This window comes from Lampetra planeri, chromosome 77 (genome assembly GCF_965212315.1).
Source record: "Lampetra planeri chromosome 77, kcLamPlan1.2.h2, whole genome shotgun sequence".
Lineage (NCBI taxonomy): Eukaryota > Metazoa > Chordata > Hyperoartia > Petromyzontiformes > Petromyzontidae > Lampetra > Lampetra planeri.
In genome coordinates this window covers 2,408,597-2,425,279 of record NC_136182.1, presented here as the reverse complement: position 1 = coordinate 2,425,279, position 16,683 = coordinate 2,408,597, and the positions used below count along the sequence as shown (strand labels likewise).

Below are 16,683 nucleotides of genomic sequence, written 5' to 3'. Positions count from 1 at the left end.
ATAATTGCTTGAAAGAAGGAAATTAATTGATGATTTGATGACGATTTTGATACAGGCATGCATTGTCTCCGGATCTGAGTACGTGCGCAAATTTTGGAATTGATTGGACAATAGGAAGTAGACTAATTTTTGATTACAAGATTTGACCACGGCAAACACAAGTGAAGTTAAATAAAACCGTTGAAAAAAAAATCTTTTTTTTATAAATAACGGTTTTATTTTAAATTGCACTGAAAAGTGAAAAATAAAGTTTTTTCAGCCGTCACCAGCTGATCAGAATATCTTTCGACATTTGTAACTAAAACATAAAACCGTGGGGCGCTTCCTTAACATCACTTATATCTTCATCGATGACCAAAAATAGCTAAACAAAGTTATCAACAAATGTTACTCAATAGCATAACAAAATACTTTAACATTTATAATAATATAGCGCGGCTATCTCTATTTGCTATTAAAAATGTCATGATGGTACTTGGTTGGTTGACATGGCTTGATGTGTTAGTAGCACGGTTGGAATAATCTAACCTATTCCATGCTACAATTCTAGTATTTAGGTTGTGAAGAGTTAGAACAAACTATAATATGAAATAGCTTCTAGTGTTCCTTTGTAAACTAAACACAATAAAAAGGTAAGGTGTAAGGTCCTAGGCCAGGGGTCGGCAACCAAAATAACAAGAAGAGCCATTTCTTTCCAATTCGGTACAAAATTCAGTATTTCAAGAGCCGCAATGCATCTGAGTACATACTGTACTCACGTACATATTGTCAAGAAGCAGCCCGTAAAGAGCCGCATGCGGCTCCGGAGCCGTAGGTTGCCGACCCCTGTCCTAGGCAATGTAGAATATGCGTTATATGGAATATCACCTATCAATAATACAAAGTCTAGTATGAAATTATATAAAGTTCACCATTCATCTGCAAATCTTGACGACCAATCTTTACTTATCAAAAGTGAAAACTTAAAAACAGAAGTAATACGTATTTTGAGCAATTGAAACGCACATGTCAACTTGATTATGATAGGGAAATAAAATAATTCATAAATAATAGCTAAAATTATTACAATTACAAAACTTGACAAATACCTTCGAAATAATTTGTTACAAATCTACTACGCTTTTATTATATTTTGGGATAACCAAAGATATATTTTATTATCTATATATAGCAATTACATGTACATGTCATTTATGTACTTATCTTCCCTTCGACTAATATACTCTCACCCAGAATAGAAGTTGGCACAGGAAGGTGCGAAAAAATATATGGGTTTTGGTAAACTTTTCATCACTTTGCAGTCAACTCTTCTTAAAAAAGCACTTCAACATGGATACGAGTAGAAAGAGCTGGTACCGTAATACGGAATTTGTAATTATACTCAAAACACTTGCAAATATTCTACACTTCATAGCAAACTTAAATTACATAATTATCAACATTTTCCCTTCTACTACTAATGATTGACAATCATTTTGAGATACATTGTATCACACAAATAAACTTTTATGAAACTAAAAAATTCAAAGCAACTCATTATGCATACAAATATTAAAGGAGAGCCCCATGCTTTAAAGTTTTAGTTACAAATGTCGAAAAATATTTTGATCAGCTGGTGACGGCTCAAAATGTTTTCACTTTTCAGCGAACTTTAAAAGAAAACCGTTGTTTAAAAAAAACTTTTTTTAAAGGAGTTTATTTTAGTCATTGCTTCTTAATTGATTGTTACATCCGAATAAAGTGGATTGTTTTGAATTAGGCAGTTGAGTGCATTGTAAACTTGTTCCCGATTAATAGAGAATTCACGTGTGATGTTGAGAGTCTTAAGATGTTTTGTGATGACAACCATTGCAGTATTATCCATTGCTCGTGGAAGTGTGTCACTAACTTGAAAGATGTCTACAGCAAAGAGCACTCTGCCTGTCCATGGAAGCCATATTGACCGAAGACTCCACAGAATTTGATGATCTTGACAAATTGTATAACTCTTTGATAATAGACGTTGTTCTGGCTGTGTTAAGACTGGAATCACATCTGGAATTTCACGAGAATCCAAATTATTCCAGTGAGCTTTTGGCAGTGCATCCCTTTTGTCCATGTTGATGTGTGTCTTGCAACGTGAACACATTTCCAATGTTTGCTTTGATGACAATTTGGTTGGTAGATAGTGCAATGCATTTTCATTACGTCATACTCTGTAAATCTGATTTGGATAGGAGCGTTTGGGTAGACTTCAAAGATTTAATGACAGAATGTATTGATTGCATTGTCAAATGTTGTCATGTCAGCATTGAGTGCTTGAAGACGTTGCGATTGCTAATGACAATTTCGCTTTAATATGACATCACGTGCTTCAAGTCTTTCTGCAACTCTGAATTGTCACGTGTGTTCACGCACAGATTGCAATCGACCATCACGAGCTTCTGGTGTTTCTTGATTTCTTGATTGTATGTGATGTTGACCGTCTCATTGCAATCCGACGTTACGTGCTTCTGGTGTTTCATCATGAAAACGATCACGTCGTTTGTCAAGTCTGGCGCGCTTTGCCTCTTCATCTTCATTAGCACGCTTTTCTTGGTACTTTTGCCGATCCTTTTCTAACCGTCGCTTTCGTTGCGTAGCAGTTTCTTTTCGCTTTCTCTTCCCATGATCCGTTGTTTGTTTAGCATTTGTCGTTACCATAGGTCCTTGTTTTTTGTTTGATTTGTTGGTTAGCATTTTTGTTGGCACGAGTATAGGACAAATGACTTTGGGTCAAAGAGTGTCTGGCAATTTGTGATAAGTCGGGGCTTGAACTCATGAGCTGAGAGTTGAAAATGTTAATATAAAAGTCACATTTCCAAACCTCAGCCAACTTATAAAGCACTTATAAAGCACATACAACTCACTCTTAAATATGCTAGAGTATAACGCTCTATATAAAGTACCAAAAATGTGAATTGAAAAAAAATACCAATTTCATACCCAAGATTTGAACTTTTGAGCTTTAGATCGAAAGGCCAACACTGCAGCGATTTGTCCACCACAAACAGCTTATTTTTTAAATGTAAATGGATATAACATCAATATAAATGTTAAAAGTTAACTTTCAATGGGGTTAGTGCAAACAAGATGTCACTGACCCTATCCATGCACGACTTATTCCACTCGTGGAATAAGTCGTCCATACCAAATATTAATTGGTTTAAACGAGACAAGTAATTGATTAATTGATGGCGATTTTGATTCAGGCATGCATTGTCACCGGATCTGAGTACGTGTGCAAAATTAGGGATTGTGGACGAAATGTAGATTACAAGATTTGACGATTTGACCATGACACAGAAGTCAAGTTAAGTAAAACCGTTGAATAAAACAATTGAAAAAAGAAAATCCCTCGATATGTTCAAAGTGGAGATGTCCTTTTTCCTCCTGATGACAATCGCTTGTGTTGTGCTCGAAACGTCGTAGTTTTTTTTTAGCTACGTGACTTTACCGAAAGAACCAAAGAATTTGATGTCCAAAGTGTTTTTTTTTCCAGACGGGTCGACGGGCTTCCTCGGGTCCCCCGTCTAGGCTCGGTCCTGGACTCGCGACGGCTCGAGGTTGTCGTAGATGACCTCGCTGTGATGCAGATCCTCGTACTGGGGCGGGTGGCGAAAACACCGCGCTCGCACGGTCAGTAGCTAGCAGCAGCCGTCAAGACGACTTGCATACGCAAGTACGTGTGTTGTGCAGTGTGTAGTGTAGTATGTATTGTAGTGTATGTATTTTGAACTTCTTTCGCACCACCGTACGTAGCCAACCATGCGAATCGGAGGTGTGGGAGGAGGAAGACAAATGAAACACAACAACAAGAAGCAGTTCTAAAGAAATTAGTTTTCAATTACGTATATTGGTGGAGTGTATTGTAGTGTATTGTGTAGTGTATAGTAGTGGTGTATAGTAGTGTAGTGTATAGTGTAGTGTATACTCGTGTAGTGCATAATAGTGTAGTGTATACTAGTGTAGTGTATTTTATAGTAGTGTAGTGTATAGTAGTGTATGGTAGTGGAGTGTTTAGTGGTGGAGTGTATTGTAGTGTATAGTAGTGTAGTGTATAGGAGTATAGCGTATAGTGTAATGTATAGAGTAGTGAATAGTGTTGTATATAGTGGTGTAGTGTATAGTAGCGTAGTATATTGTGGAGTATACTGTATAGTAGTGTCATGTGTGGTGTAGTATTTAGTATGTAGAGTAGTGTATATTGTAGTGTATGTATGTTTATCGTATCTCTCACCACCGTACGTAGCCCACCGTGCAAATCGGAGGTGCGGGGTGAGGACAATAAACTAAACAGATTAAGCAGCAGTTCTAAAGGGATGAGTTTGTCAATCTACACGATGATTTAAAAGTTGCATAGCTCCCAGTGGCTTTATAATAGCGGAAGAGCGCTCCAGACGGAAGCAGAAGTGCATCCGAAAGCGCCGGGCGATGATGCGGTGACAACCGTCTGTGTTCCATGGCCGAGCCAAATGTGTAGTGTATAGTGTAGTGTATAGTAGTGTATAGCATATAGTGTAGTTTAGAGTATAGTGTAAAGTGTAGTGTAAAGTGTATAGTGTAGTTTATAGTTTAGTTTATAGTATAGTGTAGTATAAAGTGTAGTGTATAGTGTATTGTATAGTGTAGTTTATAGGGTAGTTTATATATCATCTGAAAGTGCCGCACGATGATGCGGTGACCACCATCTTTGTTTGATGGCCAAGCCAGACGCCACCGCTGTCGCTCCGAGGATCAGCGGAGTGTCACTTGATCATGGTTTTTAGCTCCTTGACGAGACCGGGCAGAGAGGTGATTGCGGTTCGTTTGTGGTAAAAGCACTCTGTGTGTACTGAGTGCGACGTCGTAATGAGCGTAAGAGGTGAACCCTCACCTCCTGCTCAGGAGGGCGATCTTCATATTGAGCAGATGCCTGCCGACCACCTGTTAAACAAACGCACAAAAGATCCCCCTATATAGCCTTGAAATACTGTTTAGGGAAAGTGCTTTTAGCGACCACTTATGAAGGCTGGAACGGAACACGAGGGGGTTTCCAGCAACCACGCCCGGCCGCCTTTGTCTCCCCAGTGGCGATGTTTACACACCGCACCAGGTACTCATTTGAGGCTGAGTTGACTTAGAGGAAGAGGCCCAGGAACGGTTCAGATAATCGTCACCGGTGTTTGCCGTTAGCGGGAATCAAACCCGGGCTCGCTGGGTTCATAGTGCAGCGTAACGCTAACCGCTGCACCACCGCTCGCCATAACCCATAAAACAACAACAACACAATCCCTATCAGCAGTGTCACTATGGGCGTCGACCTGCACTCACTACACACATAAAGCACTCGCCACAAATTAACCGCAATCACCTCGCTTTCCCGAACTCGTCAAGGAGTTATAAACCATAATCGTGTGACACTCCGCTCATCCTCGCTGCAGTTTTTTGGCTAACCATTGAGCAAAGACGGTCACTGCATCGCACGCTTTCGGATGCTATATAAACTACACTCTACACTGCTATACACTACACTTTACACTACACTATACAGCACAATATACACTGCACTATACACTACACGCTACACTACACCCTACACTATACATTAATATACAACACAGTATACACTACACTATACAGCACACTATACACTGCACTATACACTACACTATACATTAATATACAACACAGTATACACTACACTATACAGTACACTACTATAGATTACACTACACCATGCACTACACTACTATACACTGCACTATACACTACATATTTGGCTGGCCGTCTGGAACGCTCTTCCTTCCAATATTAGGAAGCCACTCGGAGCTATGCAACCTTGAAATAATCTATATTGACAAACTAATTCCTTTTGAACTGATGCTTGTTTTTGTGCAATGATGTTCAGCGCAAGCCGGTCTTCTTGCTGTCATATGGCCGCTGATGTAGATGCAGAGCCAACGGCTACAATTTCACATTCAGGTGGCCAAACCACAGACAACCGCATCAGGATCAGTAGTGGAGTAGTGAAGCATCATCATCGTCGCTAAGATGAGTCTATGGGTCTCTGTGTGGTGATTAGTCTATGGGTCACTGTGTGTGGTGAGTATATGTTGCAGTGCTGAGTCTATGGACTGCAGTGCTGAGTCTATGGTGCAGTGTTGAGTCTATTGTTCAGTGTTGAGTCTATGGTGCAGTGCTCAGTGTATGGTGCAGTGCTGAGTCTATGGGCAATGTTATTCGATCCCGACCCTGACGCCACGGTGGCTAGGATATGTTAGCTACCTCGCCTGGTATACAGGAGGTCGTGAGCGCGATGCCTGTTGCTGTATATTTGGAGTTTGCGTGTCTCTCTCCTCTCTCCGTGGTCGCGTGGAATTTTCTCCGGGTCCTCCGGTTTTGCCCCCCTCCACATTTAGAATCAACTTCACCACGCGTTTAGAACATTTGGCTGCCACTATACATTTCCACGTGATGATGTTATCAATCAGTTCGTGCGAGCCATCATTTGTGGTAGTGAAGTCCGTTTCTGAAAAACAGAGCTACGTACTCTCTGGTTCTTTCGGTAAAGTCACGTAGGTATAAAATAAAATAAAAATAAATCACGACGTTTCGATTTTCAACACAAGCAATCATCATCATCAGGTGGGAAAACCACAGTGGGAGAGAACATTTTTTTCTTGCTGTGGGTTTCCCACCTGATGATGATTGCTTGTGTTGCAATAGAAACGTCGTGATTTATTTTTATTTAATTTTATACCTACGTGACTTTACCGTAATAACCAGAGAGTATGAATCCCTGCAGTCACGAACACTTCAAATCTAGATTGGCATTTTATGTTTACGTGACAACCCTTACTAGTTGAGCTGTGTCGGGTGGTGGCGGGTTTTAACGACACATTTATATATTTACACGATCTAACCCCCCCCGAAAAAAACCCTCTATTATGAAGGATATTCTGCCATGTGGAAACTCACAGGCTGGGACTAAGAGGTGGGAATAGATCAATCGATAAATAATCGAGCAAAGCCCATTGCCATCTTTAGTCGTCCGTTACCCTCCCCCCCCCCCCCCCCCCCACTGGACTCGAGTCGCACCCCGCTCGCAGGAATGGGGTCGAGTTTTGGAGAAGGTCCGCGGCCGAAGCGTCCGCGATGGATGAGAGCCCTCGGAGGTGACCTTCGGTTGAGCCACCGCCTTGCCCTGCGCCAACCCGCAGACGTCGCACGCTCGCTCAGACCTCGGCGGTCAGGTCGGGTTGGTGGTGGTGGTGTTGTGGCGGTGTGCGTGTGGTAGTGTGGGGTGTGTGGTGTGTGTGTGGTGAGTGTGGTGTGTGTGTGGAGAGTGGCGTGTGTCTGTAGTGTGTGTGTAGAGTGTGGTGAGTGTGTGTGTAGAGTGTGGTGAGTGTGTGTGTGTGTAGTGTGTGGTGAGTGTGTGTGGTGTGTGGTGAGTGTGGTGTATGGTGAGTGGTGTGTGTAGTGTGGGGTGAGTCTGTGTGTGGTGTGGAGTAGTTTGTGGTGTGTGTGGTGAGTGTGGTGTGTGTGTGTGGTGAGTGGCGTGTGTCTGTAGTGTGTGTGCAGAGTGTGGTGTGTGTGTAGAGTGTGGTGAGTGTGTGTGTAATGTGTGGTGAGTGTGTGCGGTGTGTGTGGTGAGTGTGGTGTGTGGTGAGTGTGTGTAGTGTGGTGAGTGGGGGATGTGGTGAGTGTGGTGTGTGTGTAGTGTGGTGTGTGGTGAGTGTGTGTGTGTGGTATGTATGTGGTATGTATGTGGTAGTGTGGTGTGTGTGGTTAGTCTGTGTGCAGTGTGTGTTGTGTGTGTGGTGAGTGTGGTGTGTGGTGAGTGTGTGTGTAGTGTGTAGTGAGAATTTGTGGTGTGTGGTGAGTGTGTGTGCAGTGTGGGGTTAGTGTGTGTGGTGTGTGGTATGTATGTGGTAGTGTGGTGTGTGTGGTGAGTGTGGTTTTTGTGGTGAGTGTGTGTGTGCATTGTGTGTGTAGTGTGTGTAGTGAATGTGTGTGGTGTGTGTAGTGTGTGTAGTGAGTGTATGTAGTGTGTGTGGTGAGTATGTGGTGAGTGTGTGTGTGGTGTGGGGTGAGTGTGTGTGTAGTGTGTAGTAGTGTGTGGTGAGTGGGGGTGTGGTGAGTGTGGTGTGTGGTGAGTGTGTGTAGTGTGTGGTGTATGTGGTAGTGTGGTGAGTGTGTGTAGTGTGTGTGGTGTGTGGTGTGTGGTGAGTGTGTGTAGTGTGTGTAGTGAATGTGTCTGGTGTGTGGCGAGTGTGTGGTGAGTGTAGTGTGTGCGTGGTGAGTATGTGTGTGTTGTGTGTGGTGAGTGTGTGGTGTGTGTAGCGTGCGGTGTGTATGTGGTAGTGTGGTGTCTGTGGGGAGTGTGTGGGGTGAGTTTGTGTGTAGTAGTGTGTGGTGTGTGGTGAGTATGGTGTGTGGTGAGTGTGTGTGTCGTGTGGGGTAAGTGTGTGGTGTAGTGTAGTGTGTGTGGTGTGTAGTGCGATTGTGGTGTAGGGTGTGTGGTGTGCGGTGAGTGTGTGTGTAGTGTGTGTGGTGTTTGTGTGTGGTGAGTGTGGTGTGTGGTGAGTGTGTGTGGTTTGTGTCTAGTGTGGGGTGAGTGTTTTGTGTATAGTATTGTGGTCCTGGACAGATGCCATATTTTCTGTCCGTCTGCTACAGCAGAGGTGTAAGGATTTCCAGCAAGTCCTACACCTCTGCTTTATTGACCTGGTCAAGGCCTATTATACCATCAGTAGGCCTGGGCTCTGGATTATTCTTCGTGCTTTCAGAGTCCCTGACCCTCTGCTCACGATTATTAAGGACCTTCATGATGGTGAGCGGGCCAGGGTAAAACTACGCGGCCGGAAGCCGGAGCCATTCCCTGTTCACCTTGGGGTGCACCAGGGATCTCCTCTGGCTCCCACGCTATTTAACATCTATTTCGACCACGTAGTTCGTAAAACCTTCGATGGCTGTACCGGAGGAATTTCCATCCGGTGCAGATACAATGGGAAGCTGATCGTGTGTGGTGAGTGTGTGGTGAGTGTGCAGTGTGTGGTGGGGGTGTGCGTAGTGTGTGTATTGTGTGGGTGGGAGTGTGGTGTGTGTGTGGTGAGTGTGTAGTGTGTGATAAGTGTGTGTGCAGTGTGTGGTGAGTGTGTGGTAGTGTGGTGCGTGTGGTTAGGGAAGCGGTGGTGTAGCGGTTAGCGTGCTAGTTTATTTTTACTGCCCATAGACTGGTCACCTTGCATGCCACGAGATCGGTAATCTCGCACTGCATGCGCGGCCAGATTAACCCATAGGTTAGCAATGCCGTAGGCCAGGGGTCCTCAAACTTTTTAAACAGGGGGCCAGTTCACTGTCCCTCAGACCGTTGGAGGGCCGGACTATAGTTTAAAAAAACTATGAACAAATACCTATGCACACTGCATATATCTTATTTTGAAGTGAAGAAACAAAACGGGAACAAATACAATATTTAAAATGAAGAACAAGTAAAGTTAAATCAACAAACTTGCCAGTATTTCAATGGGAACTATGGGCCTGCTTTTGGCTAATGAGATGGTTAATGTCCGGTTCCATATTTGTCACTGCTAGTCGTAACAAGTGATGCAAGTGTGCATCTGTTAGTCTAGATCTGGTTGGAGATTTCAAATGTTTCATTCTGGAAAAAGTCTGTTCACAGACATAAGTGCTGCCAAAGATGGTTGCCATTTTGAGTGCATGGTTCCTGAGATGAGGATATGTCTCAGAGGGGAGAGATGCATAGCAATTATGAAGGCTGCTTGACTTGAATGCGTCTTTCAGAGAGTCACAATTCTGCAGTTCAGCCAGTTCCATTTGGTAAATTGTATCCACATTTTTTATATCAATAGAAAATGGGTTACGGAAAAGCTGTATGTCCTGTTCATGGAGATGAAGCTCTTTAAATCTAAATTGAAACTCCTTTTGCAATTTTTCCAGTGAATCCACACATGTTTTGTTTGGGAATGCAACCAATGGTTTTTCCGCTAACAGATTTTGAGTTGTGGGGAGATGGCAGAAGTTTTCCTCCTTCACTTGTTTGATGAGGAGGCCTAATTTTACTTCAAATGCTTTGACATGTGATTGCATATCACAGATGAGCTTCCCCTTTCCTTGAAGTTGCACATTGAAACTGTTGAGTAGCTCTGTTACATCTGTCAGAAAGGCAAGGTGCCATTTCCATTCTGCATCATTGAGCTCTGGTACTTCTTTGTTTTTTGAAAGCAGAAAAGCTGTAATCTGTGGAAGTAAGTCATAGAAACGTTTCAAAACTCTCCCTCGACTCAGCCAACGGACTTCTGCGTGGTACAGAACATCTTCATAATCAACATTTAGCTCAGACAGAAATTCCTGAAATTGTCTGTGGTTTAGTGCATGAGCTCTAATGAAGTTAACACAAGATACCACAATTTTCATAACAGAGTCCCACTTCAGTGATTTACTACACAGCGCTTGTTGGTGGATGAGGCAGTGTATGGCTATTGGATGAGAATGGTTATGTTTGTCCATCTCTTGTTTAATGCGAGCAATTACTCCTTTCTTAGACCCCACCATGCTAGGAGCACCATCAGTTGTCACACTGGCTAGTTTAGCCCAGTTCAGCTCCAAACCATTCACAGTTTGGCAAACGATAATTGGTTTTTTACCCTTCTATCTGGCAACAAAACTGACACCTTTTTACAAGGAGTCATGTTTGCATAGACCGCAATACCTGCAGTCATAATACAAACAAAAGAACATAACTCTGATAATGTGCACTGTCCTTGAAGTTGATTGGTCCACACCCGAGACAGCTTTCCTTAGAGCCTAGTCTCACATGGGTTGGACCAGATGACGCCAAAAGGCGCACAACTCAAAGACAATGCACCATCAGAGTTTGAGAGCTCGGGGCAAGCATCTACACTATGGGAACCTCATTTGCCAGTAAAAATATGATAATTGGTTTTTTACCCTTCTATCTGGCAACAAAACTGACACCTTTTTACAAGGAGTCATGTTTGCATAGACCGCAATACCTGCAGTCATAATACAAACAAAAGAACATAACTCTGATAATGTGCACTGTCCTTGAAGTTGATTGGTCCACACCCGAGACAGCTTTCCTTAGAGCCTAGTCTCACATGGGTTGGACCAGATGACGCCAAAAGGCGCACAACTCAAAGACAATGCACCATCAGAGTTTGAGAGCTCGGGGCAAGCATCTACACTATGGGAACCTCATTTGCCAGTAAAAATATGAGAATTGGTTTTTTACCCTTCTATCTGGCAACAAAACTGACACCTTTATACAAGGAGTCATGTTTGCATAGACCGCAATACCTGCAGTCATAATACAAACAAAAGAACATAACTCTGATAATGTGCACTGTCCTTGAAGTTGATTGGTCCACACCCGAGACAGCTTTCCTTAGAGCCTAGTCTCACATGGGTTGGACCAGATGACGCCAAAAGGCGCACAACTCAAAGACAATGCACCATCAGAGTTTGAGAGCTCGGGGCAAGCATCTACACTATGGGAACCTCATTTGCCAGTAAAAATATGATAATTGGTTTTTTACCCTTCTATCTGGCAACAAAATGACACCTTTTTACAAGGAGTCATGTTTGCATAGACCGCAATACCTGCAGTCATAATACAAACAAAAGAACATAACTCTGATAATGTGCACTGTCCTTGAAGTTGATTGGTCCACACCCGAGACAGCTTTCCTTAGAGCCTAGTCTCACATGGGTTGGACCAGATGACGCCAAAAGGCGCACAGCTCAAAGACAATGCACCATCAGAGTTTGAGAGCTCGGGGCAAGCATCTACACTATGGGAACCTCATTTGCCAGTAAAAATATGATAATTGGTTTTTTATCCTTCTATCTGGCAACAAAACTGACACCTTTTACAAGGAGTCATGTTTGCATAGACCGCAATACCTGCAGTCATAATACAAACAAAAGAACATAACTCTGATAATGTGCACTGTCCTTGAAGTTGATTGGTCCACACCCGAGACAGCTTTCCTTAGAGCCTAGTCTCACATGGGTTGGACCAGATGATGCCAAAAGGCGCACAACTCAAAGACAATGCACCATCAGAGTTTGAGAGCTCGGGGCAAGTATCTACACTATGGGAACCTCATTTGCCAGTAAAAATATGATAATTGGTTTTTTACCCTTCTATCTGGCAACAAAACTGACACCTTTTTACAAGGAGTCATGTTTGCATAGACCGCAATACCTGCAGTCATAATACAAACAAAAGAACATAACTCTGATAATGTGCACTGTCCTTGAAGTTGATTGGTCCACACCCGAGACAGCCTTCCTTAGAGCCTAGTCTCATCAACTTCAAGGACAGTGCACATTATCAGAGTTATGTTCTTTTGTTTGTATTATGACTGCAGGTATTGTGGTCTATGCAAACATGACTCCTTGTAAAAAGGTGTCAGTTTTGTTGCCAGATAGAAGGGTAAAAAACCAATTATCATATTTTTACTGGCAAATGAGGTTCCCATAGTGTAGATGCTTGCCCCGAGCTCTCAAACTCTGATGGTGCATTGTCTTTGAGTTGTGCGCCTTTTGGCGTCATCTGGTCCAACCCATGTGAGACTAGGCTCTAAGGAAAGCTGTCTCGGGTGTGGACCAATCAACTTCAAGGACAGTGCACATTATCAGAGTTATGTTCTTTTGTTTGTATTATGACTGCAGGTATTGCGGTCTATGCAAACATGACTCCTTGTAAAAAGGTGTCAGTTTTGTTGCCAGATAGAAGGGTAAAAAACCAATTATCATATTTTTTACTGGCAAATGAGGTTCCCATTGTGTAGATGCTTGCCCCGAGCTCTCAAACTCTGATGGTGCATTGTCTTTGAGTTGTGCGCCTTTTGGCGTCATCTGGTCCAACCCATGTGAGACTAGGCTCTAAGGAAAGCTGTCTCGGGTGTGGACCAATCAACTTCAAGGACAGTGCACATTATCAGAGTTATGTTCTTTTGTTTGTATTATGACTGCAGGTATTGCGGTCTATGCAAACATGACTCCTTGTAAAAAGGTGTCAGTTTTGTTGCCAGATAGAAGGGTAAAAAACCAATTATCATATTTTTACTGGCAAATGAGGTTCCCATAGAGTTTGGCAAACCTTTTCATAGATATCCTCTCCTGTAGTTGTTCCTTTGATGCTTTGCAGTGCAGCAAGCTCTTCTGTGACTTCGAAATAGTAATTCGTCCCACGAATAAAAATTAGAAGTTGTGCAGAATCACGAACATCATTGCTTTCGTCGAGTGCCAAGGAATAATAGGAAAGTTTTTTTGTGGAGTTTTGAAAATGCTGATGCAAATTGTCTCCCATTTCTTCAATCATCCGTGTAATTGTAGGTCCTGAAAGACTCACTGTACTAAATAAATCGGCCTTCTCTGGACACATCTCTTTGGCAACAGAAATAAGGCATTCTTTAACAAATTCTCCCTCCACGAATGGTCTGCCAGTGCACGCTATTAGCTTGGCAGCTTGAAAACTTGCTCGCAGTGATGAAATATTTAGCTGCTTCTGCTTCACAAAAGTATTTTGCTGAGTTGTTAATGTATTTTTCAGTTTTAATATTTTATCTCTTCTCACTTCTCCGACCAAACAATCATATTTATCTTTATGTTGAGTTTCATAGTGTCGACGTAAATTGTATTCTTTGAACACAGACACTATATTCTGGCATATCAGACACACAGCTCTTTCCTTGTACTGCATGAAAAAGTAATCATAAGTCCACTGTTCTTTGAATATCCTACACTCCGAGTCAATTTTTCTCTTTCTTGACATCATTGTTTCCTATGGAGTCAAAATTGCTATTAGTAAAATACCAATATATATATACAGCGCTACAAAAACAATATACCAGCAATAACTTTGCCCACACAGAGACATACAGACTGCACTGCCCATCAATGCAGTCTGATTGGGGGAACTCCGCTTTTACCCCAGGCTCACACTGGTGCGGGTGCCATTAAAAAGTTAATTACACCTGCAGTTTTGTTCACAGATTGCAGTGCGATCTGCGAACTCGCATAAGAATCTGATCGCATGGGGGAGAAGACCCATGCGATCCGATTCCACTGCAGGAAAAAAGAAGGCACATGTGCCTTTTTTCTTCCGAATCTAATGCAAGTTCAGCCATACAAGCATATGGCTGAACTCGCACTGCTCAGAGATCGCAACAGTATGAACCGGGGCTTACACAACATACAACATATAACTTCATACAACTGAATAGCAATCAGAATATAAATGCACTTACTGTCATTTAAATTGGGTTTCCTACTCCTCGGCTGTCTGTCACTGACCAGCACGGGAAAACAGCAGGCAGCCCCTCCAGAGATCAGAGATCACTCTGTTATTACCCCTCTATCATTTACTCAGCGGTGCATGTGCTGGGGATCTACATCCCCAGCACACAGGAATATCACTGGGAGTGGAGCCGAGGGGCATGTGAGGGAGCTGAGGGAGGGAGAGCCAGTCAAGCGCAGCCAGGGGAGGGCTGGCAGCCTTAGGCCTGGGGCAAGTCCAGTCAGTTGGCCCATTGAACCATTCACCAGCGCAGCCCAATGAGTGCCCACCGCCGCAGCTCAATCAGTGCCCACCGCCGCAGCTCAATCAGTGATCACCAACGCAGCCAAATCAGTGCTCGCCACCGCAGCCCAATCAGTGCCCACCACCGCAGCCCAATGAGTGCTCACCAGCGCAGCCCAATTAGTGCTCACCAGCGCAGCCCAATTAGTGCTCACAAGCGCAGCTCAATTAGTGACCATGGGATGTGGGTGTCATCTGTCTCACCTCTTCGGTTCAGGGGGTAATGATGCTGCCAACTTCCTCCAAGCTGCCTCTGCTCTAAAAGACTGTGGCTGCGCTGTGATGCTCTGTCTGTCACGTCTCCCGCGCTCTCTCTCCCACGAACCAGCTTCCGGCTTTCACTGCCTACAAGTCACCGCGCAGCCGGCCCCTCCCACATGCCCTGGCTTCCTCTGAGTCCTGGGAGGTGGGAGTAGTAGTCCGGCTGCGCTGTTCGGTTCCTCCCACTGCCTGAAGCTTGATTGCGGCCGGACTACATTTCCCATGATCCAGCGCTTCAGCCGGCCAGCCAATCGGCGGCAGCCACCCCCTCTCCCTCTTCCACCAATGACCGTCCTTCTCATGTAGAAAAAAAGTAACAGACAGGCAGCGGCGGCAAAAACACCCGGCGGGCCTGATAAATGTCCTCGGCGGGCCGCATGTGGCCCGCGGCCCGTAGTTTGAGGACCCCTGCCGTAGGCTCACATATTTTGTATGTATGTTCAACTTCTTTACCGTACGTAGCCAACCGTGCTAATTGGAGATGCGGGGAAGGTCAGCAAACTAAACACAAGAACAACAAGCAGTTCTAAAGAAGTCCGTTTTCTATTTAGTATAGTAGTGTCGTGTATAGTAGTGTATATTATCTATATAGTGTAGTGTATAGTAGTGTAGTGTATAGTGTAGTAGTGTAGTGTGTCGTCGTCTATATTATTGTGGAGTATGTAGGGTATAGTGTATTTGTAGGGGTGTCAGGGGAAGGATTCCCACCAATAGGAGGGTTAGTGGGAGGGGTGATCGAGTAGATATAAGGGGAGAACGGGCGGGAAGAGGGGGCCTTTGGCGGGAACGAGATTGGGACGGCTGGGGACAGGTGTGGATGGGAGAAAAGTATTAAAAGACGAAACCCCTGCAATCTTGTGTCGGCTCTCCTTTACATATTTTATAGTGAGTGTAGTGTATAGTGGTGTAGTGTGCAGTAGTGTAGTTTATAGTGTATGTATGTTCAACTTCTTTCGCACAGTACGTAGTGAACTGTGCGAATCGGAAGGGTGCGGGGGAAGGACAACAAACCACGCACAATAACAACAGCAAGCAGCAGTTCTTAAGAGATGAGTTTGTCAATCTAGATGATGATTTACACGTAAACCTCATGGCGGGACCCCGGGGTCCCATAAGCCCCCGGCTCTTGCATAAACTGCGTTGCGACGCCATTTTATGTCTGTTTAAGGCAAATGATATAGCAATCTATTCCTCTTGACGAGCTCTACACGATGCGCTTATCAAAGTTTTGTCTCTTCTGCGCATTCGGCCTCGCTGCGCTTGGACGACATGACAACGGAATGATCCGCGCCAGGTGGGTCACGGCGTTTATGTGCATCGCCAAAAATAAAAAAATTAATTACGCTTTTGACTTCCATTTATTCGGGACCCCGGGGTCCCGCCATGAGGTTCAAGTGTAGCATAGCTGCCAGCGGCTTCCTAATCTCGGAAGGGAAGAGCGTTCCAGACGGCCGCTTTTTGTGGCAGCAGCATCCGAAAGCACCGCTCGATGATGCAGTGACTACCATCTTGTTCGATGGCTGAGCAAGAAGCCGAGTTGCTGAGATCAGCAAGGTAATGTGTTTCATATGTGGCAAGCGCTTTGTGTGTGTAATGAGTACGACCTTATAATAACGCGGTATTCGTTCGGCATCCGGAAGCCAGTACAGCTCGGCGAGCACCAGGTGGACCCAGGTAGAGCTGAACTCACCTCGTAATAAAGAGGACGAGGAGAAGGTGGTGGTGGTGGTGGTGGTGATGACGAGTCGTACTCAGCAGCTGCTTGTCGACTCTCTGTTGAAAACAAA

General features: G+C 44.0%; 1 protein-coding gene across 3 annotated transcripts in view; it reads right to left on the bottom strand.

Annotated features, from left to right (window-relative positions):
- Nucleotides 1-3,150: 3,150 nt before the first annotated feature.
- The window catches only part of LOC144738098 (uncharacterized), a 60,795-nt gene continuing 47,262 nt past the window's right edge, over nt 3,151-16,683 (bottom strand). The window contains exons 5-8 of one of the 3 annotated variants that reach the window (XM_078621008.1): nt 16,587-16,669; nt 7,099-7,204; nt 4,895-4,944; nt 3,151-3,623 (exon numbers count right to left, since the gene is read on the bottom strand). In XM_078621008.1, the coding sequence (XP_078477134.1) occupies nt 3,552-3,623; nt 4,895-4,944; nt 7,099-7,204; nt 16,587-16,669 (311 nt within the window). In that variant the 3' untranslated portion in view covers nt 3,151-3,551. Of the gene's footprint in view, nt 3,624-4,427; nt 4,945-7,098; nt 7,205-16,586; nt 16,670-16,683 lie in introns of those variants that run through there. The other 2 variants (XM_078621007.1, XM_078621006.1) reach the window with 2 other exon arrangements.